The sequence below is a fragment of the Oncorhynchus clarkii genome, chromosome 8, assembly GCF_045791955.1.
Source record: "Oncorhynchus clarkii lewisi isolate Uvic-CL-2024 chromosome 8, UVic_Ocla_1.0, whole genome shotgun sequence".
NCBI classification, from domain to species: Eukaryota; Metazoa; Chordata; class Actinopteri; order Salmoniformes; family Salmonidae; genus Oncorhynchus; species Oncorhynchus clarkii.
Window position 1 is genome coordinate 16,641,252 of NC_092154.1, and position 27,860 is coordinate 16,669,111.

General features: G+C 42.0%; 3 protein-coding genes across 4 annotated transcripts in view; 1 reads left to right on the forward strand and 2 right to left on the reverse strand.

Annotated features, from left to right (window-relative positions):
* The window catches only part of LOC139415549 (cilia and flagella associated protein 61), a 31,615-nt gene extending 17,002 nt beyond the window's left edge, over nt 1-14,613 (reverse strand). The window contains exons 1-18 of one of the 2 annotated variants that reach the window (XM_071163657.1): nt 14,513-14,613; nt 14,049-14,197; nt 13,721-13,871; nt 13,566-13,642; nt 12,943-13,010; nt 12,685-12,805; nt 11,416-11,548; nt 10,502-10,702; nt 10,291-10,368; nt 10,057-10,184; nt 9,223-9,262; nt 8,944-9,083; nt 8,586-8,712; nt 8,201-8,278; nt 7,883-8,089; nt 7,060-7,188; nt 2,466-2,593; nt 81-173 (exon numbers count right to left, since the gene is read on the reverse strand). In XM_071163657.1, the coding sequence (XP_071019758.1) occupies nt 81-173; nt 2,466-2,593; nt 7,060-7,188; nt 7,883-8,089; nt 8,201-8,278; nt 8,586-8,712; nt 8,944-9,083; nt 9,223-9,262; nt 10,057-10,184; nt 10,291-10,368; nt 10,502-10,702; nt 11,416-11,548; nt 12,685-12,805; nt 12,943-13,010; nt 13,566-13,642; nt 13,721-13,871; nt 14,049-14,191 (2,042 nt within the window). In that variant the 5' untranslated portion in view covers nt 14,192-14,197; nt 14,513-14,613. The remainder of the gene's footprint in view (nt 1-80; nt 174-2,465; nt 2,594-7,059; nt 7,189-7,882; nt 8,090-8,200; nt 8,279-8,585; nt 8,713-8,943; nt 9,084-9,222; nt 9,263-10,056; nt 10,185-10,290; nt 10,369-10,501; nt 10,703-11,415; nt 11,549-12,684; nt 12,806-12,942; nt 13,011-13,565; nt 13,643-13,720; nt 13,872-14,048; nt 14,198-14,512) is intronic. The other variant, XM_071163658.1, reaches the window with a different exon arrangement.
* Nucleotides 14,614-14,647: 34 nt separating this feature from the next.
* LOC139415022 (crooked neck-like protein 1) lies at nt 14,648-21,270 on the forward strand. The gene is made up of 14 exons (XM_071162762.1): nt 14,648-14,836; nt 15,229-15,381; nt 15,560-15,651; nt 15,844-16,002; nt 16,122-16,288; nt 16,521-16,699; nt 16,810-16,980; nt 17,092-17,283; nt 19,259-19,318; nt 19,455-19,535; nt 19,624-19,863; nt 20,031-20,132; nt 20,281-20,529; nt 20,643-21,270. Exons 1-14 carry the CDS (start codon nt 14,789-14,791, stop codon nt 21,108-21,110), a joined length of 2,361 nt encoding a protein of 786 aa, XP_071018863.1. The 5' UTR covers nt 14,648-14,788; the 3' UTR covers nt 21,111-21,270.
* On the reverse strand, nt 21,112-23,905 carry LOC139415023 (N-alpha-acetyltransferase 20). Its single transcript, XM_071162763.1, has 6 exons — nt 23,736-23,905; nt 23,306-23,330; nt 23,079-23,169; nt 22,804-22,939; nt 21,962-22,107; nt 21,112-21,869 (listed from the first exon to the last, which is right to left on the reverse strand). Exons 1-6 carry the CDS (start codon nt 23,786-23,788, stop codon nt 21,784-21,786), a joined length of 537 nt encoding a protein of 178 aa, XP_071018864.1. The 5' UTR covers nt 23,789-23,905; the 3' UTR covers nt 21,112-21,783.
* Between the last annotated feature and the right edge of the window lie 3,955 nt (nt 23,906-27,860).

Here is a 27,860-nt window from a genome sequence, read left to right on the forward strand (position 1 = left end):
AGCGTTAATGAGTTTTCCATTGACGACTACAGTCCACCACGTAAGACAAATGACAACAAGAGAAGCTGCAGGTGTCTCACCTCGTGGACAAGAATCTCATCTTTTCATTGGTGTAGTAGCCTGGGAAGCCATGCGTGGAGATCAGAGTCATGTTATTGAACCTCAGGTGTGGGCTGGAGAAGGAAAGGAACATACTGTTTACTGGGAAGATAACCCTGACTCATGAGTGCAGCTACTGTGCATTGCAGAATAGGAGAACGTTTATTTTCTCAGAAATGATGACCTCATCCTACCTAAACACAGATGCTCTTGACCTGATGATCAAAACGTTGTATTTCGCCAATAATTATCTTTCAGCGTTCCTGTTCCATTTTGTAGTAGTGGGGAAAATCTAATACCTAACATATAGTACATGGGTTCCAGGAAGAATAGAGGACATCACAGAGAAATGAGCACAGGCTCTCTCTGTCTGCAGTGTTCTGTTATTCTCTGAGAGCTGAGTGAGGGGGCGCAGATGCAGCTGAATGGTTCCATCTAATACCCCTATTGCATTTCATCTACATCGGTATGCATTAAAATTCCTTTATTTTCTAAACCTCATAGTAAAAGCCCTTCCTTTTGTTTTGTCTGGTTTTGTCCCCAGTCTGTAGTGTTCCTCTTATGCGTTTACTATCAGGAGTGTAAAAGGTCTCTTGTGATGTAAATGTCCTCCTTTGTTCTGTGCCAAATGGACATTATCCCTATTGGTGATACAACAGAGAAAGCCTCAATGGTGTTGTGTGAAAAGGAGATGTACACTGAGCTGAGCCATGTCATGTCAAGCTTTAGATCGCCTGCAAGTCTGCTGCCTCTCTCTGGGAGGGAAAGTGATTGATTGATTTTGGCTAATGAATGCACTGCATCTAAGTCACAAATGTGTGTAGGAAGTGAACAAATACCTTTTAAGGCAACACAAACTTGTTTTTTCAACACACAATAGTTAATACAACCCTTTAATGTTGACACTTGGCTTGCTGTATAGAGAAACTACTTAAACTACAGTCTTTGTTAAAAATGGTAGCCTAATCCAGTGTGTTTTCTGGTGAACAGAGAATAATCAGAGCTCATTTTAATCCAACTTTCCATGTTAATCTGAGCCAGAAGGTGGGTTTAACGCCCAGCACTGAGGCATTAAGGCCTGTTATTGGGTTCTGGACGTGACCTCCTGGCTTTCTGTCTGTCTATTATCAGGCGCTGACAGACAACCGCTGTGACCCCGATGCTCCACTCCCCCACCCCACCCCACTGACCACCAGGCAGAGAGGCCGAGCCACCGCACCAGCTCTTTATCTGTCTGCCCTTCTCCCCCTGATCTGACCCTGTCCCACTGAGGAGTGGGGGTGGGCTGGATGGAGGGGGATGGAAAGCTGGAGGCCAGCCGTTTGAGTTGGCCTGATAAGGGGGCCCAGCAGGGCCCAAGCTGACCCATCACTCAACCGGCCCACTGCTAGCACCGCCTCACCATTAGTTTAGTGGACACTAACTGCCTCATTAGTCAAGTGATTAGTGACAGCAAACACAGATCGCTGCAGAAGATCCCTGACAGGAGAACAGTGGAGTGTCTAATTAAAGGGCCAGCTCCGGGCCCTCCTGAATGCCAGCCCCAGGCAGCTGTGTGCCCATTGCATCGCCGCCCCTGCCTGCCAACCCCCTCACTGAGTTATGCACGCTCCCTCCCTCCACGCTGCTTTCACATCCACACACAATGACGCGGTTGCTTGGTAGTTATCGGCTGGCGGCGAATGAGCAGAACCTAGACGCCATATTGTTTGGAGGAACAGTTCATCTCAAAGACGGAAAGAATACAAAACATGTAGCAGTGCCTCCTTTTTCTAGCCAACCAAAAGTCTGGCAACATTTCCAGATATTGGATGCCTGGAATAAAAGACAAATTCAGGAGAAAAGTCATTCTGAAAGTGAATGCTGTTGACATACACTTTAGACAAGTGTTTTTACTCGTGGTCAAGGAGGGTTGTCGTGTTTGCAGGCTTTCATCCAAGCCTACAGCTATAATGACTCATTCATCAAATCAACTAAACATCAAGACTTTGATAAGCAAGAATCTGCACAACACATGTGTAGATAGTCATAAATAAGCTTTCTTAACCTATGCAAAACATACTGTAATAACAAAAGGTGTGGTATTGGTGTTTGTTTGAAGGTAACCATGAATTCAGGCCAATACTAAGCTGTAAGATTGCCTTGGTGGGAGAAGGGATGGTTGTGCATTCACACATGTTGCTCTGGGTGGGTATACTCATATTTCTACTAATCACTGCTGCTAAAGCTGCACACAGTGCTGCTCTAATACCTACCAGTCTCTCCCATTAATTACAATCATCTAGAGGAGGATGTCATTGAGCTTCCTCTAATACACACAATTCTAAATGCAATTTATGAATGCCATGTATACAATTTCTCAATACCAGAAAGCAAGCACCTCCAGAAATGCTAAGCCAGTGTCTGATGCCCCCACTACCACGATCCTGGCATTGATGGTGACTTTTGGTTCCATGGTTAGCTTTCGGTTGATGTGGTTGAGAGCATACGAGACCTGAGGAGAAGAGAGACAGCGTGTGTAAAAGTCACAGATTCATCCATTTGATTACTTCAGAAGAGTTCTCCAGCAATCTAACCAATATACAGTACCTGTCACGCCTGCTCCCGCTCCCCCTCTCTGGCTCTCGAGGGCACCAGGCTGCCCATCATTATGCACACCTGTCACCAGCATTACGCGCATCAGCGCTTCATTGGACTCACCTGGACTCCTTCACTTTGTTGATTGCTCCCTCTATATCTGTCTGTTCCTCAGTTTGTTCCCCGGATCAGCATTAATGTAATTTTGTTTCCCATCCAGACACTGTCCGTGTTTTGTTCCTTGTCCGTTATTCATTAAATGTACACTCCCTGTACTTGCTTCTCGTCTCCCAGTGTCTGTCCTCGCAGTACCAGTCAAACATTTTGGACACACCTACTCATTCAAAGGTTTTTCTTTATTTTCTACATTGTAGAATAATAGTGAAGACATCATAACTATGAAATAACACATGTAGTAACCAAAAAAGTGTTAAAGAAATAAAATATATTTTATATTTAAGATTTATATTTAAGATCAACCCTTTGCCTTGATGACAGCTTTGCACACTCTTGGCATTCTCTGAACCAGCTTCATGAGGTAGTCACCTGGAATGCATTTCAATTAACAGGTGTGCTTTGTTAAAAGTTAATTTGTGGAATTTCTTTCCTTCTTAATGCATTTGAGTCAATCAGTTGTGCTGTGACAAGGTAGGGGTGGGTATGCAGAAAATAGCCCTATTTGGAAAAATACCAATTATGGTAAGAACAGTTTAAATAAGCAACGAGAAACAACAGTCCATCATTACTTTAAGACATGAAGGTCAGTCATTGCGGAAAATCTGAAGAACTTTGAAAGTTTCTACAAGTGCAGTCGCAAAAACCATCAAGTGCTTTGATGAAACTGGTTCTCATGAGGACCGCCACAGGAAAGGAAGACCCAGAGTTACCTCTGCTGCAGAGGATAAGTTCATTAGAGTTACGAGCCTCAGAAATTGCAGCCCAAATATATGCTTCACTGAGTTCAAGTAACAGACACATCTCAACATCAACTGATCAGAGGAGACTGTGTGAATCAGGCCTTCATGGTCAAATTGCTGCAAAGAAACCACTTTTCTTTCTTGGCCCAAGAAACACGAGCAATGGACATTAAACCGGTGGAAATCTGTCCTTTGGTCTGATGAGTCCAAATTTGAGATTTTTGGTTCAAACCGTCATGTCTTTGTGAGACGCAGAGTAGGTGAATGGATGATCTCCGCATGTTTGGTTCCCTCCATGAAGCATGGAGGAGGTGTGATGGTGTGGGGGTGCTTTGCTGCTGATACTGTCTGTGATTTATTATAGAATTCAAGGCACACTTAACCAGCATGGCTACCACAGCATTCTGCAGTGATACGCCACCCCATCTGGTTTGGGCTCAGTGGGACTATCATTTGTTTTTCAACAGGACAATGACCCAACACACCTCCAGGCTGTGTAAGTCATGGAGTGCTGCATCAGATAACCTGGCCTCCACAATCACCCGACATCAACCCAATTGAGATGGTTTGGGATGAGTTGGACCGCAGAGCGAAGGAAAAGCAGCCAACAAGTGCTCAGCATATGTGGGAACTCCAGGTGAAGCTGTCCTCAAGGCAATGGGTGGCTACTTTGAAGAATCTAAAACATAAAATATATTTTTATTTATTTAACACTTTTTTGGTTACTACATGATTAAAATCAAATCAAAGTTTATTTGTCAAGTGCGCCGAAAACAACCCTACAGTGAAATGCACATGATTCCATGTGTTATTTCATAGTTTTGATGTCTTCACTTTATTCTGCAATGTAGAAAATAGTAAAACTAAAGAAAAACCTTTGAATGAGTAGGTGTGTCCAAACCTTTGACTGGTACTGTAGATGACAAACATAATTATTGCGTTCCTAAAAGGTGTATTAATGTGCACACCATTTTCCCATTTGGGTTTATTTGAATGACAATGGCCTAAAACCCAGAGATTGGCATTTATCAGAGCACTTAACTACAGAAAAGAGAGTACCAGTTTTCAGAAAAAAAATCGTAATATTATTTTAGCAGCGTTTATACAAAAGAATATGGAAATGTCTTAAAGTTTGATGTTCCACTGGAAACGCTGAGTGAAACGTAATAAGTGCCAATGCTCCTACTTAAATACTAACTATTTTATTATGAGTACTGGCCCTATTGAAAATAAATGTCCAAATGTCAGAGCATTCAATGCAAAGTATAGACTCAGAATGAACACAGAGAACATTGTGTTATCCACAGAATCTCCTCACCAATAATCAAACTGTGATTTTAGTGCGCTAATTGGTCCTAGAGCACTCATAATTAGTTGCATTGGTTCCCTGTTGGATGGAAAATGGCAGCACACCCCAAAGGAAGGGGAAACCTGCGGTTGGAATTAATCTTCAAGTAATATTTAAGCTATTCTCAGTAGTGCCTGCTCTGTTCTTAAAAGAACACATATAAGTTCAAACTCTGACTTCATGTGAAAATGACCAAATGTAATCAAACCTATGTAATTAAAGTGCAAGAACATTCTCCGTTCAGTTAATTACATATTTTTTTCTGCTTTGTAACGAACCCCCTAAATAATAATCACCTGAAATACTCCAGCTAACCAAACAACACGATGCAGGTCTGATTCATGCTCTGTCTTGTGCAGGTAGGTATAGGCTAGTGTGGGCAAGTGCAGCTGTCTTTATTCCCTATCCTTGTGGAAATGGTGCCTAACCTTTTCTATTATATAATGGCCGGGTGCTGTGACCATGGCACTGGGTAATACGATCTGTTATTGACAGAGAGGGAACAGGTGCTTTAAATCTGATTAATACATCTGTGCTGGACACCAGGCTTAGATTACGAGGCTGAGGCTGTGTCACAAATGGCACCAAATGGGATCTGGTCAAAAGTAATGCACTATATAGGGAATAGGGTGCTATTTTTGATGTACACTAAGAGACAAAGCTGTGAGGCATCGCTCTGCTATCCTCTTATCTACATGGCAGCCTGGATATGATGGTTGCCGTGTTACTAAATGGAGGTTTTAAATTGGATGGCCTGGAACAGGCGAATGCAGGTGTATCTGTTAATACACTGAGGGAGAGGGGAGTGCCACGCGGTACACGTGACACATATAGGAACATGTACTCTCAGATTGATTCTATGATCTAAGATTAGAAAGCATGAATAACTGTGCTTATATTGTATGGTTCAGAAAATGCTGTGTGCTATAGCTGTATTGATTTTATTAATTTTATAAATAAAATATTAAAGCTGCAATATGTAACATTTTGGGTGACCCGACCAATTTCACATAGACATGTCAATTATAGATCTGTCATTCTCATTGAAAGCAAGTCTAAGAAGCGTTAGATCTGTTCTATGAGCACTATTTCTATGCTTCCTGTTCTTAAATTTTGTTTAACATATTTTACTTTCATTTTGTACATCAGCTTTATTTTTGTTATGGAAAAGATATTTCACAACGTTTAGATGGTACAATGATTCTCTACACTATACTTGCTTGTTTTATCACATAAACTGAAATTAGGCTATTAGAATTTTAGCAACCAGGAAATGGTGGAGCGATTTCTGCAAAGTGCATCTTTAAGAATATATGCTGTGATTAGTGACACTCGTATGGTGAAAGTATTACCTAATAAAGTTCTGATTTAGTATAATATTACATTTGCTGCATATCCAAAATGAGTGTCTGATTAAGTCTGAAATGCCTTCCTTTCCTTGTCTCCTTTCCTTCTCTCCCATCACCCACATCAGTGATCATGGAGGAAGAGGACACAAGGAGACGAAGCTAGTTACAACTATTGAGACACAGACCAGGTGCGGCAGACAGTGGCTTATGACTGACTGTGTGGTAAGTGGTCTGCGCTCCTTTACCTGTTAAACAGCAGAAGCAAACATTCCTAACCATCTGTCAGAGCAACCATCTGCTGCCCTCATCTACACTAATACAAGCACTTTAAAAATAGCCTGAGGAGTTCGGTGTGGAAAGACTAATAAAGAAAAGTTGTGCATATACAATACCACTGAAAAAGCTCTACAACTAATTAAAAGCAATGTTCAAGACTGCAATGCTATTTGTCCATGGAGTGCCGTACCCCTGATGGAATAATTACCCTTCACATAAAATGACTTTCCAATTGTATCCATCACAATATTTTACTGTTTGAAACAAATATCTATGTTATCTACACTCCATGCTCAGAGGGGAATCTGTTCACTTTAAAGCAGCACCCCCTTGTGGGCATGTAAATTACACACAAAATATATTTATCTTCTTTCTCATATCATCCCTCTGCCTCTCATTCTGTTAACCTGGAGACAGTGGGTACTTGCCCAACTGCATTCCCAGGCATGTTAAACCACCAACCAGCCTGTTCATCAGCTGCTGCTGTGCCCACCTGGTCCTTAGTGATCTGCTTGGATGGCGCGTTGATGCCCAGCTCCTCCAGAGGGTAGACAATCTGGCGTCGCGGGCGCACCGGAACCATGCAGTTAAGAACAGAGGTCAGGTAATGGGCACATGAGTTCTGAGGGGAGCAGAAAAGGGGCAAGGGTCAGGGGAGGTGATGCCTATCAGCTATACCATTGATGGAGGCAAAGGAAGGGGTGACTAACAGGTTCAAAATATTCCCTAAATAGGGCACTACTTTTGACCAGGGCCCATAAGAGCTCTGTAGGGGATGCCACTTGGGATGCAGACATAACTAGCTCTGATAAAGAGGTTGTTTTATACGATTTACACGACCATCAACATGCTCCTGAATAGAAACCACTTCTACTGAATATAACTTCCACTGCCTCAGTCATGGCTGGCCAACCCTATGCTCCAGCATCCACTGCCCAAATGATGATTCCCTCTCCCATTAGATTTTCCATAATTCCATTATTCTATTTACACCTCACCATCTGGTGCATGTTTGTAGAAGTTAATTAGCAGAGGGGAAGGAGGAGGATGAGGACAAGGAGAAGGCCTCTACACAGTGAGGAAATGTATTCTAAAAGTCCAGAGAGGTGGACCTGGTAGTCCTATATCAGCACCTGCTTCTCCAACCCCAGAGAGAGTTGGTGAAGAGTGGCTGGGCAAGGACTGAGGAACACTGCACTTATGAATATCTAGTACTGAACACAATGTGCATGCACGCACGAACACATGCACAGACACACACAGTGGAATGGGCAAGGTGAGAAGTCAATATGAGCTTTACAGGCTGTTTCTCTCACCTTCTGGTTGTGGTAGGAGGGGTAGATTGGGTAGTAGAGGCAGGATTTGTGGGCCAGCCGCAGGACCTCCTTTAGGAAGTGTTTGGCGTAGTGCTGGAAGATGGGGTTGAGGGCAAAGTGACACAGCTGGCCGTGCTCCTCATAGCGGTGGTGGCTGAAGTAGATGAAGTTCTCAATGTTGTAGTTGGCTCGGATGTAATCTATATCCTGAGAGAGAGAGAGAGAGAGAGAGAGAGAGAGAGAGAGAGAGAGAGAGATTAAGTAGTACTGAATCTATGAAAGCAAAATACCATTGAAGTCTGTAAACGAGAAAACTACCTCCTCATTTCTGATAATTACAATCCCGACTAGTTGGTTCTGAACTTGGGCTACAAATGCCTGCAAGGGAGTTCCATCCTGGAAGACAGACACAGAGAAAGAGATGAGATATTACACTTGAAGATTCCATTTTCATATCCAAAGTAATTATCTGTGTTGGAGCTCTGTCATAGTTATGCTTGACTGCTCCTTGCAAAAACCATCAATCAATCAGAGATACTCCAAGTCTTCCAACATAATAATTTGAATCAATCTGGTTCAGTTTTTGTGTAATTGATTGATACACTTGAGACTAGCTATATAAGAACAAGATAAATGGAACTAGTGGGTGTACTATTCCTAGTTCTATTGGCAGTAGTATGTCCTGTGTGTGTCTGTGACTGACCATGTCTCTATGGGCCTGGTAGAACATGTCCAGGTCCTCCAGCAGGCTCTCATGCAGGCTGAGTCTCTTCACCATGTCACAGACTGCAGGCCTGTCTGCAGACACTGCCAGACTCACCACAAATGTCCTGATGAGACAACAAGACCACGATTGACATTACACAAGCAACTTCCATTGTATATACACATCCAGGGATTTCTCGCCCCAAAAACATGTCTCTCTTCAAATCTCCAATAACATCCATCTCAATTTAATCGTTGCAAGATAAATAAGGAGATGCATTCATGCTAAACCCTTAGATGTATGTCAATGGCTAAAACTACTGAAATGTTCTGTTGGGGACTATACTAATACCCACTTGAGCAGGCCAGAGCGGTGGAAGATGTAGAGCTCCTGGGGCAGGCTGCTGGTGTGGTGTGGTACTACCCTGAGGAAGCTCTGGAGGAGGGGGAACTCAGGGGCCAGCTTGGGCACAGAGATGATGCAGAAATCACGGTCCTGTGGAAGAAAAAAGGAGATTGGCTTCATGCTTATCACATGCAGTAACCTCAGTTTCAAAGAGCCTTCACAATGTGGAAATCAATGACTATGTCAGTCAAAAATGGTTAAGTAATAAGATTTGTTAGCGGGTACTTACAGGGAAAAGTTTAAATATATTGGGCAGGAAGTCCACTGATCTGTAGGAGGAGATGAATGAGGGAAGTTAAGTGAAACTGTGTCTCTGCCAAGGCTCTAATCAGAGCCAACATGGAAATCACAGCAGTGGAACAACTGGCCAAGCAATCTGGCCAAGCAATCCGCACATCTCAGTACTTCTCTCCTTCAAGTTGCTGTCACTTTATGCACCATACTCATTAATTACATGCTCATTCTCGGTGGGGAGTAACTGGCTTCCATATTCCAGGACAGCTGGGCAGTAAGGCGATAGAGAGAGAGACGCAGCGGGAGCCAGCTAACAATCACACAGCTAAAGACAGATACATACTGGAGGGCTGCCATGACTAGTGAAAGGTTGTTTCCACGGATTCATGAAGTGGTGAAATTGGAGAAAGCAAAACTACATTTGATCACCTTCATTTAATGGGAAAGTATTTCCTCTTTATTTATCCAAAACAGAATCGTTTTTTCAAATGGGTTAGTTAAACTCTCATCCAAACAATGCCAGTATAATTACTAGGTAATTACTTAATCAATGAATGACTTAGTAGTCAAATTATTGTCGCTGTTTTTCTTAAAACAGAAACATTGAAGATTTTTTTCTTTTTTTAACATATTTTCCCATTAACGAACCAACAATTATGAAACTTCAGAAGGTATTTTGAATACCTTTTATTGGTCCTAGAGTAATGAAATGTTCAGAGTACATTGAGGGGACTTACTGCTTTCAATAAATACAAATATTGGCAAATATTGAGTTACGAGGTTTTCATCAGACAGCAACGTTATGCTTGTGACTTTCTCCTGAACTTACCTCATTTCAAAATTCTTGTAGATGACAAATAATTGAATACAGAATGCATTGGGTGTTACTGACACTCTTGGTTTCAGAGTCACTTCTGAACCCTGAGGCTTTGCCGCACAAGCCTGGCTGTCCCCTGGCTGCAATGACATCAATACAGTGTTAATATATCAACAGGAGATGAATGAGAGCCCATAGCTAAGTGGACATGAAGGAAATACCATAAGGAATTCATAATTGGTTTACCTCTGATACTTCACTGGGTGTTTCTGTAACGCCACCTTGATCAAAATCCTTTGTCTGGTCCACGTCCTGTGATGATACCTTACAATTCATTTAATCAAACCAATATGTCACATTTTGCCTAACAATTGCATATCTGTTATAGCCTTACAGTATCGTTGATTTTGGATTTTGGACATGGGTCCTTCTGGGTCAGATTCATCTCATACTGCACCTCTCCAGTGCTACCCTGTGGGCTGATGGTGTTGGTGTCCCCTGGAGTCCCCTCTCCCTCTGGCTCAGGGGCAGTCTCAGTCAGGTCCTCTGGACTGGGCTTATACAGACCGTTGAAGGGCCCAAGCTCAAAGCATTCATTGAGCAGCTTCAAGTTGATGTCACCACTCACACTGATGAAACCCACAGCAGTTCCCTCATTCTGTGAAGACAGAACACAGACAGACACAGTAATTTTACTGTAAAGTAATTTGTAATTAAATCAAGTGTATCAACACTAGTAATATACATGTGCATACTATCAAACTTGACCTATTACAGTATTTAGTTCTAGGCAATAACTTAAAAAAAGTACAGAATAAATAAATAATTGGCAATGCTGTTAAAATAGAGTGCAGAATAGTACAACCCTCTTGGGAAGTGTTGTGCTGTTTGTTCTTTGAATGGAGAACACATACAGGCAAAAAAAACCAAAATGCTACAGATGTCTGGACACAATATGTTCAGTGAGAGCCTGTCTTGGCAGTGTCAACTCTCATCTACCATATGCTGCCATGAACACGTGTCAGCTTGAGTTGCAGGGAGGGGAGGAAAGATCTGTCATATTCTAAGTCCTGAGGGAATTCACCCTAGCAGGATTTCTGTGAACCAGGAAAAAGCATCTGCACCGCTGCTATTACATTTTAAATGGAGTGAACTCTCTGACAGTGGATCAGAGATTACTGATGCCAATGATAAAACAAAGAGACAGATAACATCAGAAAGAACAAAATGGCTGACTTGATCCAAAGCTTAATAATCAGAAGGGCTAACGTTTTTTCCTTTCCCGTGGTTTTGGCTGAAGTTGGAATGCATTAAGGAGAAATAAATATATTCTCATGACAACAAAGAAATAGAACTGTAAACATAGCTGACCTCACAAACAGCTGCATGATTTTCGTCGTCCTGAGCCTCAATGAGTTCAGCCAGAAAGTAAGTCCCATAGGATCCTGTGAGGGCCTTTGTCTGCTCCGCAAAGATGTGTGTGAGGTCATCATGATCCTCCACCCTGTAACAGAAGCGTCAATCACTTGATGAAAGCCATGAGCAACCCAAGGATCATCCCTCACTAAAATTAGAATAGAAATACATGTGAACGTATTGAAATAACAGCCTGGTCTCATAGACTAGACGTAACATGGTAAATGTAAATCCGGGATTCTGAAATTAGTATGATATGTTACATTTGGTACGGTTACATAAGAAAGATGGTTACTTAAAGCAAAAACGAAAGTAGGGTGGTTGGTCGGGGTGGATGGGTGGGCGTATTACGCCCCCAAAGGTTGTTCGAATCTCATCATTGACAACTTTTGCATTAGAGCTAATTAGCAACTTTTGAACTACTTACTATCTTTTAATTACTTAGAATGTTGGCTAACCCTTCCCTTAATCCTTTTAGCTAACCCTGGCCCTTGTATCGCTTCCGTAACTACAGACGGTGGGAGACGGGAAGCAAGTACAGGTGAAGATTTAATAATAAATAAACATTAAACTAAACAAGAACAGCATCTGGACAAGAGAAACAAAACTACATCAATGCAGACAATGAAACTCAGGAAGTGACAGATATAGGGGAGGCAATCAATGACGTGATGGAGTCCAGGTGACTCCGATGAAGCGCTGGTGTGCATAATGATGGCGACAGTTGTGTGTAATGCTGAGCAGCCTGGCAACCCCTAACCTTAACCCTGTTAGCTAACCCTTCTGCTAACCCTAACCTTAACCCTTTAACCTATCCTCTAAACTTAACCCTAACCTTAACCCGCTAGCTAACGTTAGCCACCTAGACGCCTAGCTAGAATTCGGAACATATCATACATTTAGAAAATTCGTAACATATTGTACATTTTGCAAATTCGTAACTAATAATACGAATTGTAATTTCTAACATATCTTACGAAATGGGTGATGGACATCCACAAATGAATACATACAATACAAAACCTAACATATACTAAATTGCGTTTCTTCGGATTTACGTACAGAATAATATGATATGCTCTAAGACCAGGTTGGAATTAAACAATGAATTCCTTAATTCCAAAAAGTAATTTATCATACAGTGAACTGCAAAATCAAATTTCAGAGTATAAAGCAAAAGTGCTATGGTACAGAACGCAGGTGTGTTAAAATGACTATGAGGACCTGGCTCGGCGGACATGCAGCCTTGGGCAATAGCTGTGTCTGTGGCACACAAATGCTGAACACTGGGGCCCTGGATCCTTCAGACTCTTCATGGGCTCAAAGATCTTTTCCAGTGCACGCTCTGCAAACACACAGTGGGAGTGGGCATACTGTGAATCCTTCACAATCATATATTTTTGAATACATGATGAAGAAAGTTAACTAATATGATTACACATGTTGTAATACATATTCTATAAAAAAGGACTACACACTTACCTAGACATCGACTAGTTGGGGTGACCAAGCAGATGTATTGCAGCTCTGTGATAGCATTGAACACAGTTCTGTAAGAAGATGTTTACTTTTCTTATTGCACAATCCATCACCCTGTCAAGAACCTACAGTGCATGCAATATCACATCATGAGAATCTAATTTCTCATGCTGAAATTTTATGGAATGGCTGTGGAATCAAATTGGAAAAGCATATGTGGTATAGGAATGGCAGACTGCTGTATCACTAGTTGCCACAAACAGGATTCAAACCTGGTCTTATTATATTATGGAAAAGTTGAACATGTTATATTTTTGAGCCTTCGGGGGTTGGAAAGGGGTTGTTACATGATTATGAGCAATGCCATGCCATAACTTGTTAGTGCTGCTCACTTTGACTCTCACTCGCTTTTTGCTGATTGCATACAAAGAAAACATTGATAATCTCCCTACCAAGGGTGGCTGGTGGCACCTTAATTTGGGAGGACGGGCTCATAGTAATGGTTTGAATGGAATAAATTGAATGGTATCAAACACATGGTTTCCATGTTTGATACCATTCCATTCACTCAATTCCAGACATTATTGTGAGCCATCCTACCCTCACCAGCCTCCTGTGCTTCCTACCTTACAATCTCTTTGGCACTCCCGATGGAGAAGATCGGCTGTGCCACGAAGAGGTGCAGGAAAAGTGTGTTCAGAGGCTGTTGTGACGAGAAAATATGGTTAAACCCAGAGAAGAGGAAAGGAAACAAGAACAAGTCTCTCTAGTTGATACAAACCGTGTATTTTTCAGCACTGTAATTGTCATGCAGGAATGGTTCCCAACAAGCTTGATCCACAATGTCTCCAATGGGGTGATCAGAGAAGGCAGCATGGGCCAAGACCTCATTCTTCGCATTGCTCAGGGTCACTGCCAGATTGGCCTTCTCTCTGAGGATACCAACATACAGACAGTGAAGCCAGGATAAATTATTGTGGTCCATCTAAAATGGATTGACGCTTGCATATTCATGCATTCTGACATGTAACAAAAAATATTCTTCCACCTTGAGTGTGAATATCTGTTTCATGCATTTGGCAGACATGATTAAGGCTATGCATACTCACAGTAGATGAATGACATTTACTCTTCCAAATACTGCTACTGTGGCAGGACTGATCAGGCTATTGATCGCATGTGCATCCGATGACTCTGTTCTCCTCACAGTCACAGTCTCAACTTTGCCACCCGAGGAAGTTATGGTCCTCATCTTTCTCTGATTTTGGAAGAGAAAAGCAAATGAGAAGCGAATAAACGTAAATGGCTTTCCAATACAAATTTGACCAAAACACAACAAATGCATTCTTGTAATGATGAAATTACTAGCTGGGGGGTATCACATCAAGTATTTAACGTTACACATTGGAATCCACTCCGGTAGCATTCTTCTTGTCAAATTAGCCTATCATGCTAACTCACCTGGTGGATGCAAGAACTTTTCCAGTTCTGATATATATTTTTCCGAATTTGCAAAAAGGGTTCAAATCAGGGTTTCTATTTCATGCTTAGCTAGCTCATTATCGAAACATACCGTGTCAATAACAGTTTGTTCTCCTGCATTCAACCTAAACTTAGAAATAAAGTAAAACTAGTACTAGCTCAAGCTAATGGGGAGGTATGTTACCATAGAAACATAACGCTCGGTGACGTCTTGGGGTGAAGAGTCACAGTTCACATGTTACGTTCAACGCGCGCACGTTTGAAAGTGTCATGGCGGAGTCCACCGGCGCGCTGTGAAAATATTATAAACGGATCGATTCTGTTGTAATAGTTTATTCTAATTGACTCTACCATACAATCCAGTAAAATGGCATCTACTGCGGCGGGGAAACAGAGGATACCGAAAGTAGCGAAGGTAGCGAAAAGTTTAAAAACAGCTAACGTTAGCTAGGGAACTTATAATATGGCCTAGCCAGGTAGCGTTAGCTAGCTAACCATAACAAGACAAGTGCTTTGTTTTGGTACGAATGTAGATTACTTCTAGCTATATTAAACGAACGAAAGGTAGCATGCTATGTAAGAACTGCTATTTTATATTTATTTAACTAATGTAGATTACTCTATCGAGAAATCTGACCCAACTGTGTGCGAGGAAGGGCTAGCTAGCTAATTATTTAAAGTTTATGCCAGCTAACTAAACGAACTGTCGCATTTGGAACATGTACTACCTATGTAGCCAACTAGTATTGTCTTCAATCAACTAGTTTCATCCAATTCCAAAATAACGTCTTAATTTGTGCTGTGAAGGTGAAAAACAAAGCTCCTGCAGAGGTACAAATCACAGCTGAGCAGTTGCTCAGGGAGGCAAAGGAGAGGGAGCTCGAGCTTCTGCCACCGCCACCCAAGCAAAAGATCACTGATGAAGAGGAGTTGAACGATTACAAGTTGAAGAAGAGGAAGGTAAGACCCCAAGTGACACATGTATTACACTTCAGACTTCAGTCTTACTGTTGGTATTCTGTTGGTGTGCCAACCAGACAGTTTCAACATTATCAGTTGTCTGCAAATCTTGTGTAGTGCACAGTAGTAAATACATTGATCTAATCAGATACAAACTGGACTTGACTCCTTCTCTTAGGGATTTGAAGACAACATCAGAAAGAACCGTACTGTTATCAGCAACTGGATAAAATACGCTCAATGGGAGGAGAGCCTGAAAGAAGTCCAGAGGTAAGTTAATGCTTGTCAATGTCTCTGTGAAGCTGATTCTTGTGATTCATACATATATGGGGTCTAATGTGAATGTAGATGGATTTTGACAGGGATAATTGTTGTATATGGAATCCGATGTGAATGTTATAGATGGAGTTTGACTGGGATACTTGTTATCTGAGCTTTTTTTTTTTACCCCCCCCCCACCAGGGCTCGCTCTATTTACGAGCGTGCCCTGGATGTAGACCACCGAAACATAGCTCTGTGGCTGAAGTATGCCGAGATGGAGATGAAGAACCGGCAGGTGAACCACGCCCGCAACATCTGGGACAGAGCCATCACCATCTTGCCCCGTGTCAACCAGTTCTGGTACTTAACAACTTTACCTCTCCTAAACTGAGCATATCTGGTTAAAAAAGTTTAGTTATTAAAAAAAAAAAGCATGATTTTGTCGCTCATCTGTTCTTTTGCTGCTTTCCCCCTTTCAGGTACAAGTACAGTTACATGGAAGAGATGCTGGGCAACATCGCTGGCTGCAGACAGGTGTTTGAGCGCTGGACAGAGTGGGAACCAGAGGAACAAGCCTGGCACTCCTACATCAACTTTGAGCTGCGCTACAAGGAAGTCGACAAGGCCCGCTCCATCTATGAGAGATATATCCTTTTGATGGGAAGTGCTTAAAGCAATGACTTACTACAATGTATTAGCAAATGAGTTGTGGTTGCTGACTGTAGATATGCATTATTAATTAACAGGTGTTTTATTCTAACAGATGATTAAATTTGTAATGATGCATTGCCTTTGGTAGTGGTATTACCTTCATGCCTGTAGAGTACATCTCTCTCTTTTTTTTAATTTTTTTTTAAAGCTCCTTAACTCCAGTGCACTTGTGATTGTCCACCCTGATGTGAAGAATTGGATTAAGTACGCCCGTTTTGAAGAGAAGCATGGCTACATCGCCCATGGAAGGAAGGTGTTTGAAAGATCAGTGGAGTTCTTTGGCGAGGAGCATGTTGATGAGAACCTCTTTGTGGCCTTCGCCAGATTTGAAGAGAAACAGAAAGAGGTTTGTAAATCTGACACTTTGAACCATGTCAGTTTTATTCCCACACGTTTATAGTGTTCTCCAACTGTGGTCAACAGAACAATACAACTTTTCTCCCCCTTGTGTCTTAGTTTGAGAGAGTTCGAGTCATCTACAAATACGCCCTGGACAGAATTCCCAAGCAGCAGGCTCAGGAGCTTTTCAAGTTCTACACCGTGTTTGAGAAGAAGTTTGGAGACCGGAGGGGAATCGAGGACGTCATCGTCAGCAAGAGGAGATTTCAGTATGAAGAGGAAGTCAAGGTAAATTAAACCTATGAAGATTCGCAAAGATTTCATCCCAAAATAATCAATTAAAACAATATTCTATCCACTAATGGCTTGTTATTGGATTGGGTTTTTCTTCCTGTATAGGCAAGCCCACACAATTATGACGCATGGTTTGATTACCTACGCCTGGTGGAGAGTGACGCGGATCCTGACACTGCCAGGGAGGTCTATGAGAGAGCCATCGCCAATATCCCTCCTATACAGGAGAAGAGACACTGGAGAAGATACATTTACCTGTGGATAAACTACGCTCTATATGAAGAACTGGAGGTCAAGGTAGGCCTACATTGCATCCTCTGTGTTTAAATAATGGCTATTAGGGATGTAACGATTCACCAGTATGCATCGGTCCCCGATTAAAATGTTTAAGATACGACTGCATCAGTCCGCGGACCCCAAACCGATCCAAATGTAGCATGCATCGGTCAGAAAATCAACCTAAAAGTTACGAATCACTGATTCATTAACATTTTTTTCTCTCATATTACTTTCTTTCTACCTTCCAAAAATACACATGACTAAAAGTATGTGGACACCTGCTCATCGAACATCTCATTCCAAGATCATGGGCATTAATATGGAGAGGTCCCCCATTGCTGCTATAACAGCCTCCACATTTCTGGGAAGGCTTTCCACTAGATGTTGGAACATTGCTGCTGGGATTTGCTTAAATTCAACGACAAGAGTATTAGTGAGGTCGGGCACTGATGTTGGGCGATTAGGCCTGGCTCACAGTCGGCATTCCAATTCATCCCGAAGGTATTTGATAGGGTTGAGGTCAGAGTCAAGTTCTTCCAAACTGATCTCGACATACCATATTTGTATGGACCTCTCTTTGTGCACGGGGGCATTGTCATGCTGAAAAAGGAAAGGGCCTTCTCCAAACTATTGCCACAAAGTTGGAAGCACAGAATCGTCTAGAATGTCATTGTGTGCTGCAGCGTTAAGATTTCCCTTCCTATCATCCGCCAAACCCAGATTTGTCCGTCAAACTGCCAGATGGTGAAGCGTGATTCATCACTCCAGAGAACGTGTAACGTGTTTCCACTGCTCCAGAGTCCAATGGCAGCTAGCTTTACACCACTCCAGCCAACGCTTGGCATTGCCCCCCGGCCATGAGAAACCAGTTTCATGAAGCTCCCTGACGAACAGCTCTTGTGCTGACGTTGCTTCCAGGGGTAGTTTGGAACTTGGTAGTGAGTGTTGCAACCAAAGACAGGCAATTTTTACGCGCTTCAGCAATCAACGGTCCCATTCTGTGAGCTTGTGTGGCCTACCACTATGATGGTGCCACGTTGAAAGTCACTAAGCTCTTCAGTAAGGCCATTCTACTGCCAATGTTTGTCTACGGAGATTGCTTAGCTTTGTGTTCGATTTTATACACCTGTCAGCAATGGATGCGGCTGAAATAGCCAAATCCACTAATTTGGTGCTTTTGTATATATAGTGAACCTCCTCTTTTGTGACAACTGGTGCATCCTCTCCTTCAGTGGCTATGTCATAGCTAATTTGTAAACGGTAAATGTTGATACATTAATAGCTCAAACACTTAATCTGTAAAAATGACAAGTTAATTAGTGGGTGATGGTGATTTCAGAACCAAAGTGGGGGGACAAAAAACACAAGCTACATTGTCCCCCCCTAATCTGATAATGGTAGATGTCTAGTCTCTTTTATGACCCTAATCTGATAGGTGGTAGACCTCTGTCATTGCCAACAAAAGGTATATAACAAAGTATTGAGATAAACTTTTGTTATTGACCAAATACTTATTTTCCACCATTATTTGCAAATAAATTCATTTAAAAAAATTCTCATTTTGTCTGTCATAGTTGAAGTGTACCTAGGATGAAAATTACAGGCCTCTCTCATCTTTTTAAGTGGGAGAACTTGCACAATTGGTGGCTGACTAAATACTTTTTTGCCCCACTGTACATCATTTACACACACAGAGAAGTCAGCTCAGATATGCCCAGCTCATGAGCTTCATCAGCAGCAGATATGAATTTAGAATGGAAAATGAATGTGTTTATGCAACAAATGATAGTGCATCCAACCGAATCACATCAATTCGTTCTCTAATCAAACCAAATCGTTTCAAACTAAAACGTATCATTCCTGTATCTAGATACGTATCAAATCCTTTTGAAAGGGAAAGATGCACATCCCTATTGGCTGTGATTCTCACATTGCTAAGTGTGACATTGTGCATATGCCTGTGGATTTCAGTGCTTATTGTGTTGATTGGCAGGACCCAGAGAGAACAAGGCAGGTGTACCTGGCATGTCTGGATCTCATCCCTCACAAAAAGGTATCGGTAGTTTTCAATGTTTACAATCAATGGCACCTCTGTTTCTGAAATAGGGTTTAATAAAACATTTGATATGCAACAAAAAAACATTCATCAACAAATCATCAAACTTATTACTTTGTTTCTTTCCTCATAGTTCACGTTTGCCAAGATGTGGCTACTCTACGGACAGTTTGAAATCCGCCAGAAGAACCTCCAAGCTGCTAGACAAGGCTTGGTAAGGTTCCTACTGTTGATGATTTATGTTTTTCATTGTGATACTTCAAACTTGAAATGTTGTCATTTGGCCTTCTCCCTCTCCCCAGGGCACAGCCATTGGTAAATGTCCAAAGAACAAGCTGTTTAAGGGCTACATTGAACTGGAGCTGCAGCTCAGAGAGTTTGACCGATGTAGGAAGCTTTATGAGAAGTACCTGGAGTTTGCCTCCGAGAACTGCACCACTTGGATCAAGTTCTCTGAGCTGGAGACCATCCTGGGAGACACAGAGAGAGCCCGGGCCATCTTCGAGCTGGCCATCGGACAGCCACGACTGGACATGCCAGAGGTCAGGCTCAAAAACGTTCACCCTGGGCATTTATTTACGCACTGTGTTGGCTTTCCACTTTCAGCATGTCTGAAGACACCCTTCACGTGAAAAGTATTGTAGTGAAAACTAATTGAAATACCACTGAACAGTATTTTACTTTCAAATGTTTTATTTTAAAATCTTAGGTGTTGTGGAAGTCCTACATCGACTTTGAAATCGAGCAGGAAGAGTATGACAACACCAGAGGTCTCTACAAGAGACTGTTGCAGCGCACACAGCACGTCAAGGTGAGAGCTGTCCCTTTAACCTTAATGACTGTCTTGCTTCCAACAGTCCCATACTACATTACTCACCTGCCTAATACTCACTGTGGCGCAGTAACTCATCAAACAATATTTGATCATTTTGTAATTTTGCCAAATGTGTTACCTGCAGGTCTGGATCAGCTATGCCCAGTATGAGCTGTCCATAGATACCTCTGACCGGCTGCAGAGGTGTAGGGGGATCTTTGAGGAGGCCAACAAGGGCCTGAGGAGCTGTGAGGAGAAGGAGGAGCGTCTGATGCTGCTGGAGTCTTGGAAGGAGTTTGAGCAGGAGTTTGGCTCAGACACAACCAGGGAAAGGGTGAAGAAACTGCTGCCGGAGAAGGTGAAGAAGAGGAGAAAGCTCACGGCAGAGGACGGGGTAAGTAGTGTTTCTCTTAGCCTTATCATACCAATCCAACATCAATTCATTACCCTTGTTTATGTGTTGTGGTTCGGCTGATCACTAATTGACTTTTCATTTTGATCCATCAGTCAGATGCAGGGTGGGAGGAGTACTACGACTACATCTTCCCTGAGGATGCAGCGAACCAGCCCAACCTCAAGCTGCTCGCCATGGCCAAGATGTGGAAGAGGCAGCAACAAGAAGAAGACGATGAAGAAGACGATGAAGAGGATGAGGAAGAAAACAATGGAGAAGTGGATAGGGGTAAAGTGGAGGAAGTTAGGGGCAAAGAAATGGAGGGAGAAGAAAACGGAAGAGGGGAGAGAGGAATAGACAAAGAAATGACAGAAGATTTAGCATCACCATCATCAGAAAAGCCTATAGTCAGTGAGCCTGTGCCTGAAAAAGTCCCCAAGGAGAGTACATACGATGACAGAGATGATTCTGATGAAAGCAGTAGTGGAAGCAGCAGCAGCAGCAGCAGCAGTAGTAGTAGTGACAATGATGGTGGTGAGAAACAGCCAAGGAAGAGCAATAAGGACTCAGTGAAAGATTAGCTTGTCTGGAGAAAAAAAAATGTTTTACTCATTACAGACAAGTTGGGGACCTCATCGGGTAATTTCTATTGCTTAAAAAAAAGTGATTATTTTTCCATGTCTTTGTTTTATTCATTTACTGTGGTGCAATGACAGTGTAAATAAATAAAAAAAACTCTGATCCAACTTTTTATTTATTTGAACCATAGAACTAACTGTTGTAACAAAGCAGCAGATACAGTATCATTACCTGGGTAAGTAATCATTTATTGAATTTGGATTAAAGTCCTTTCAATTCTATATTGCATTTCAAATTTCACACCAAACAGTGACTGACTCATTGTCATTAAAAATCATAGTTTCACAAAGGATAACCTATTAGATCTGCCAATATTATGTACAATGATATTCTCTAAGCTTTCACACATCACACCCTAAAAATAAAACAAGTCCTAATAACACTTTTCTCACTTAATTTTCTAATGTAGACTGTGTGGAAATATGGTAAACCCTACTGATTTTTACCATTTCTTAACCCTGCCTAACCATAACCTTAAATTAAGACCAAAAAGCAAATGTATGTTGTCATTCATTTTTACCATAGCCAATTATGACTTTGTGGCTGTGGTAACTAGAGATAACCGAGAAATATAAATGTATTTGTTTTCAAAAGTGTCAGAGCCACCGTCTACTGTTATTCTATATCTTCTGGTCTGACAGGATGTGGTATAGGAATGATGGACTTCCTCTCGGTGTCTCTTGACAAGGCTTTCCTCATATCTGCAGAAAAGGACAACGAGTGAGTACATATCCACATAATGATTGTCTGAGTTACAGTAATGTTTACATTGATTTGAAGGGGTTCATATTACCATAGGCGTCTTCATCCGGTTCTCCATTGCTAGCAGAATAGTACTCTATCACGGTCCTGTAAACGCTGTAGCCTAGCTGTTTGTACATGTTCACCGCCACTTGATTGGAGACTCGCACAAACAGATCAACAAAGAACCCACCCTTCCTAAACAACAGTGAGGCAAAGAAGTAGATCTTTGCTGGTACGACAAACTGAAAATTATCAACACCGATCACTTACCGCAGGCATTTTGTTGATATCGTTCATTACGAGAAGTAGTCTATACTAGAGAAATGTGAAGCTTTAAATTAAATAAGTTTGCTAATATGGGGGATTGTTAATGGGACAATTGATGGCTACAACCATCAAATTATTATTAGTAGTTTAAAGGATAATATTTAAAAAAGCGGTGCACATTAGTGTTATAAAACGATCGTTCTATTTATCGTCATCACATCGATTCAGGCAATTTAGCACAATATGGATTTTTGTCCATATCGCCCAGCTCTACTCTAACATGGTTATTGTTCAGTAGGGTACAAAAACTCAAAGGGTTTCTTATTGGACCAGGTAGTCCAGTGTTTCCCCAACTCCGTCCTGGGGACCCCAAGGGGTGCACATTTTGTTTTTTGCTCTGGTACGACACAGCTGATTCAAATGACAAACTCATTATCAAGCTTTGATTAGTGGAATCAGCTGTGTAGTACTAGTGCAAAACCCAAAAAGTGCACCGAGTCGGGGCCCCAAGACAGAGTTTGGGAAACGCTGAAGTACTACCTCTGTTTCAGTAAAAAATAAAATAATTGCCAAATGAACACAGCCCTGATCTTAGTAACCTGAAGCATTAGAAGTCAGCCCCACCTTTCTGAGATCTCCTCCAGCATCTCCATAAGCTTGGCTGCCAGTCCCAGTCGTCTGAACTCTGGGGCCACAGAGAGAGCTGTGACGTGGCCATGCCACTCTTCTCGCGCCACTGATCCCTCTGCCTTTCCCATGACTGAGGATAGTCAGAAGTGTCATTTTGATGGAAGCTACACAGAGTGTATGCCTTTGCTATTGCAATTATGTTCGCTATTGCATTTTCTCTAAAGCAATCATCATATTGCTAGGTGTGTATGACATGTAGGCCTACTCACTGTAACCCATCAATTCACCACCAGGGGCCTCTGCAACAATGAAGTACTCTGGCCAGTGGGCCAGATACTGTAGGTAAAATGGGATTCCGTACTGTGAAAGAAAGTTAAGGAATGCTTGTCTTCTCCTGAGCACAAGACAAAGGCTAACGTTGCACTATCTGGGGTGTCTGTGCACGACGGTGGTATGTTATTACAATTCTGGGGAACAATTTGTACTGAAAGGATACAGTCTCTGTCAATGGATCCAGGTTGCTGTGAAGAGAGAAACAAATACTGAGATGTTTCGTGCATTCAATGCAATGCCCCGATGAGGTGCAGCAGACTTCACAGTTTAATCAAATGTCGTTACGCCCAACGTTATCGATCTAACTGTTAGCTCTTGGAAAGCTTGCGTAGCTAGCTAGTGAGCTATTATGGTCCATGAAATATACCAAATAATGTATCTTATAATCAAGAGTTGACTAGTGTAAACTAGCTATCGTTAGCAGATAGTCTCAAACTATGCATCGCACTGTATGATAATTAACTTCTGGCTAGCTAGCTATACTTGCAACTAGCCAACAAGCAATTGCTATTGTTCATTAAAACATAATGACGGTGTAGCTAGATGGGTAACCTATTCAACATTATTATAAAAAAATATCGAAATTAACTCACATGTTGTTGAATTTGAACAAATCATCGCATGTGAAAGCTCGTAATGTTGTCATTTTGCCTGTACAGTTGCCGCGTTCAATCCTAGTTGGAACAAGGACTCTCGGAAATATTGCACTTCCGGCACGTGTATAATTATATTACAAACACTTATAGCTAGTCGGAAATGTCTGAGTTCCAACTAGTACACGAACACGGCAAAAGTGTCTGCGACCCTTCAACTTTAACATCAACAAGAACAATGACGCCCTCCTTCGGCAGGGAGGTGTCATTGACTGTTTACTGCCATCTGCTGTTGGACTGAGAAAATAGCAGACTAACTTTAGTAGAACGCAATATGTATATTTTTTTACCTTTATTTAACTAGGCCGGTGTAGGCTGTCATTGTAAATAAGAATACACGTTTTTTAAAGATCAATATTATCATTAAGGTGTATGTTACAAGGTAACATACCAAGGGGGTATTGCATGAACATTCAGTGTGGAAGTGATAGCAGCCAGATGAATGAACCTTGGGAAATGGAACTGTGATGGACAGTTGATAATTCTCATTTCCTTTTAAAATTGCGTGAGCCAGGATCCCAAGGCAAACATAATCTGGCAGTGGATGTCATTGGGCAGAGTTCTGGGGAATTTGTCCAAAGAGTTTCAGCAGCTGTCTGAATATCCACCCCTTGGCAAGTGGACCATTGTGACTTCCATCAATGTGACTCCTATTAAATTTGAAAGGACCATTCCAACATATTTCTGCTTAAAAACACATCGAGTTGCTATTATATCTTCATTAAAGTTTTTCAGGATGGTGCTGGCTACATTTCATCTGGACAATTCTACAAACCATTGTTCACAGATAGCCTTGGGGTTTGAATGTGTTTTTTGTCTGGAAATGTTTTCATCATTAGGAAGAATTGACACTAATACTAACTATGAATTAGTGTTATTTAAAATCGTCTACTGTGAAACGTGTCTTCTGTGAACTATAACACAAAGCCCTCCTTTGTTGTTTTAATCATTATAGAGTAGATAACTAAAACCAAACTCAAACTGTCCAGCAGTTTGAAGTCTTACTGTCGAAGGGGCAGAAAAAAACAATAACCAGAGTTCATTTGTCAGTGTGCTGAAATGTGGTTATCCCTCGCATTGTCTCTCTGTGTTACGGGAACTTGTGAGTGAAAAGCAATTCAATGTGTATCACAATGGTAAGGGGGCTTTCATCAATGTTAAATGATAGTTAAGTTAAGGCGCCTTGACCTTTTCCCCTAAGTTCTGATTCCTCCCTATATTCTTCATAAGATACAGTTGAAGTCTGAAGTTTACATAAATCAAATCAAATGTATTTATATTACCCTTCTTACATCAGCTGATATCTCAAAGTGCTGTACAGAAACCCAGCCTAAAACCCCAAACAGCAAGCAATGCAGGTGTAGAAGCACGGTGGCTAGGAAAAACTCCCTAGAAAGGCCAAAACCTATGAAGAAACCTAAAGAGGAACCAGGCAATGTGGGGTGGCCAGTCCTCTTCTGGCTGTGCCGGATGGAGATTATAACAGAACATGGCCAAGATGTTGAAATGTTCATAAATGACCAGCATGGTCAAATAATAATAATCACAGGCAGAACAGTTGAAACTGGAGCAGCAGCACGGCCAGGTGGACTAGGGACAGCAAGGAGTCATCATGCCAGGTAGTCCTGAGGCATGGTCCTAGGGCTCAGGTCCTCCGAGAAAGAGAGAATTAGAGAGAGCATACTTAAATTCACACAGGACACTGGATAGGACAGGATAAGTACTCCAGATATAACAAACTGACCCTAGCCCCCCGACACAAACTACTGCAGCATAAATACTGGAGGCTGAGACAGGAGGGGTCAGGAGACACTGTGGCCCCATCCGATGATACCCCCGGACAGGGCCAAACAGGAAGGATATAACCCCACCCACTTTGCCAAAGCACAGCCCCCACACCACTAGACGGATATCTTCAACCACCAACTTACCATCCTGAGACAAGGCCGAGTATAACCCACAAAGATCTCCTCCACGGCACAACCCAAGGGGGGGCGCCAACCCAGACAGGTAGATCACATCAGTGACTCAACCCACTCAAGTGACGCACTAGGGACGGCATGAAAGAGCACCAGTAAGCCAGTGACTCAGCCCCTGTAATAGGATTAGAGGCAGAGAATCCCAGTGGAAAGAGGGGAACCGGCCAGGCAGAGACAGCAAGGACGGTTCGTTGCTCCAGAGCCTTTCTGTTCACCTTTACACCTTCACACTCCTGGGCCAGACTACACTCAATCATATGACCCACTGAAGAGATGAGTCTTCAGTAAAGACTTAAAGGTTGAGACCGAGTTTGCGTCTCTCACATGGGTAGGCAGACCATTCCATAAAAATGGAGCTCTATAGGAGAAAGCCCTGCCTCCAGCTGTTTGCTTAGAAAATTAGGAGGCCTGCGTCTTGTGACCGTAGCGTACGTGTAGGTATGTACGGCAGGATCAAATCAGAGAGATAGGTAGGAGCAAGCCCATGTAATGCTTTGTAGGTTAGCAGTAAAACCTTGAAATCAGCCCTTACCTTGACAGGAAGCCAGTGTAGGGAGGCTAGCACTGGAGTAATATGATCAAATTTTTTGGTTGTAGTCAGGATTCTAGCAGCCGTATTTAGCACTAACTGAAGTTTATTTAGTGCTTTATCCTGGTAGCCGGAAAGTAGAGCATTGCAGTAGTCTAACCGAGAAGTAACAAAAGCATGGATTAATTTTTCTGCATAATTTTTGGACAGAAAGTGTCTGATTTTTGCAATGTTACGTAGCTGGAAAAAACGCTGTCCTTGAAACAGTCTTGATATGTTCGTCAAAAGAGAGATCAGGGTCCAGAGTAATGCCGAGGTCCTTCACAGTTTTATTTGAGACGACTGTACAACCCTTAAGATTAATTATCAGATTCAACAGAAGATCTCTTTGTTTCTTGGGACCTAGAACAAGCATCTCTGTTTACACCTTAGCCAAATACATTTAAACTCAGTTTTTCACAATTCAATTTAATCCTAGTAAAAAATCCCTGTCTAAGGTCAGTTAGGATCACCACATTATTTTAAGAATGTGAAATGTCCAAATAATAGTAGAGAGAATGATTTATTTCACCTTTTATTTCTTTCATCACATTCCCAGTGGGTCAGAAGTTTAAATACACTCAATTAGTATTTGGTAACATTGCCTTTAAATTGTTTAACTTGGGTCAAACGTTTCGGGTGGCCTTTCACACGTTTTCCACAATAAGTTGGGGGAATTTTGGCCCATTCCTCCTGACAGAGCTGGTGTAACTGAGTCAGGTTTGAAGGCCTCCTTGCTCGCACAGTTCTGCCCACAAATTCTCTATAGGATTGAGGTCAGGGCTTTGTGATGGCCACTCAAATATCTTCACTTGTTGTCCTTAAGCCATTTTGCCACAACTTTTGAAGTATGCTTGGGGTCATTGTCCATTTGGAAGACCCATTTGCGACCAAGCTTTAACTTCCTGACTGATGTCTTGAGACATAATTTTCCTACCTCATGATGCCATCTATTTTGTGAAGTGCACCAGTCCCTCCTGCAGCAAAGCACCTCCACAACATGATGCTGCCACCCCTGTGCTTCACGGTTGAAAATTTGTTCTTCTGCTTGCAAACCTCCCCCTTTTTCCTCCAAAGATAACGATGGTCATTTTGGCCAAACAGTTCTATTTTTGTTTAATCAGACCATAGGACATTTCTCCAAAAAGTACAATCTTTGTCCCAATGTGCAGTTGCAAACTGTAGTCTGGCTTTTTCTATGGCAGTTTTGGAGCAGTGGCTTCTTCCTTGCTGAGTGGCCTTTCAGGTTATGTCGATATAGAGTGGTTGAAAAACTATTTTTAATGACTGCAACCTAAGTGTATGTAAACTTCCGACTTCAACTGTAGTTAGAGGACCCACCAGAGGACACTCACTGACATCCCTACCATGGACCTGGTTGTTATTCAGCCTCATTTGGACTACAGGTGAACTCTTTCCCCTGACATTTTGTTAATTTATTTATTTACACAAACCAAACACAGTCAATTTGGTACATTTAGACTGTAACTACATATGCTGTGATTGAACTGTATAGCC

Bases quoted from the DNA above. Each gene is read 5' to 3' on its own strand.
- LOC139415022 (XM_071162762.1), top strand. From the start codon at position 14,789: ATGGCATCTACTGCGGCGGGGAAACAGAGGATACCGAAAGTAGCGAAG. The intron at 14,837-15,228 runs GTAGCGAAAAGT...TGTGCTGTGAAG, and splicing joins GGATACCGAAAGTAGCGAAG to GTGAAAAACAAAGCTCCTGC. The intron at 16,289-16,520 runs ATATCCTTTTGA...ACTCCAGTGCAC, and splicing joins CCGCTCCATCTATGAGAGAT to TTGTGATTGTCCACCCTGAT.
- LOC139415023 (XM_071162763.1), bottom strand. From the start codon at position 23,788: ATGACAACATTACGAGCTTTCACATGCGATGATTTGTTCAAATTCAAC. The intron at 22,940-23,078 runs GTGAGTAGGCCT...GACTATCCTCAG, and splicing joins TGGTGAATTGATGGGTTACA to TCATGGGAAAGGCAGAGGGA. The intron at 22,108-22,803 runs GTGGGGCTGACT...ACTGTTGTTTAG, and splicing joins CTGGAGGAGATCTCAGAAAG to GAAGGGTGGGTTCTTTGTTG.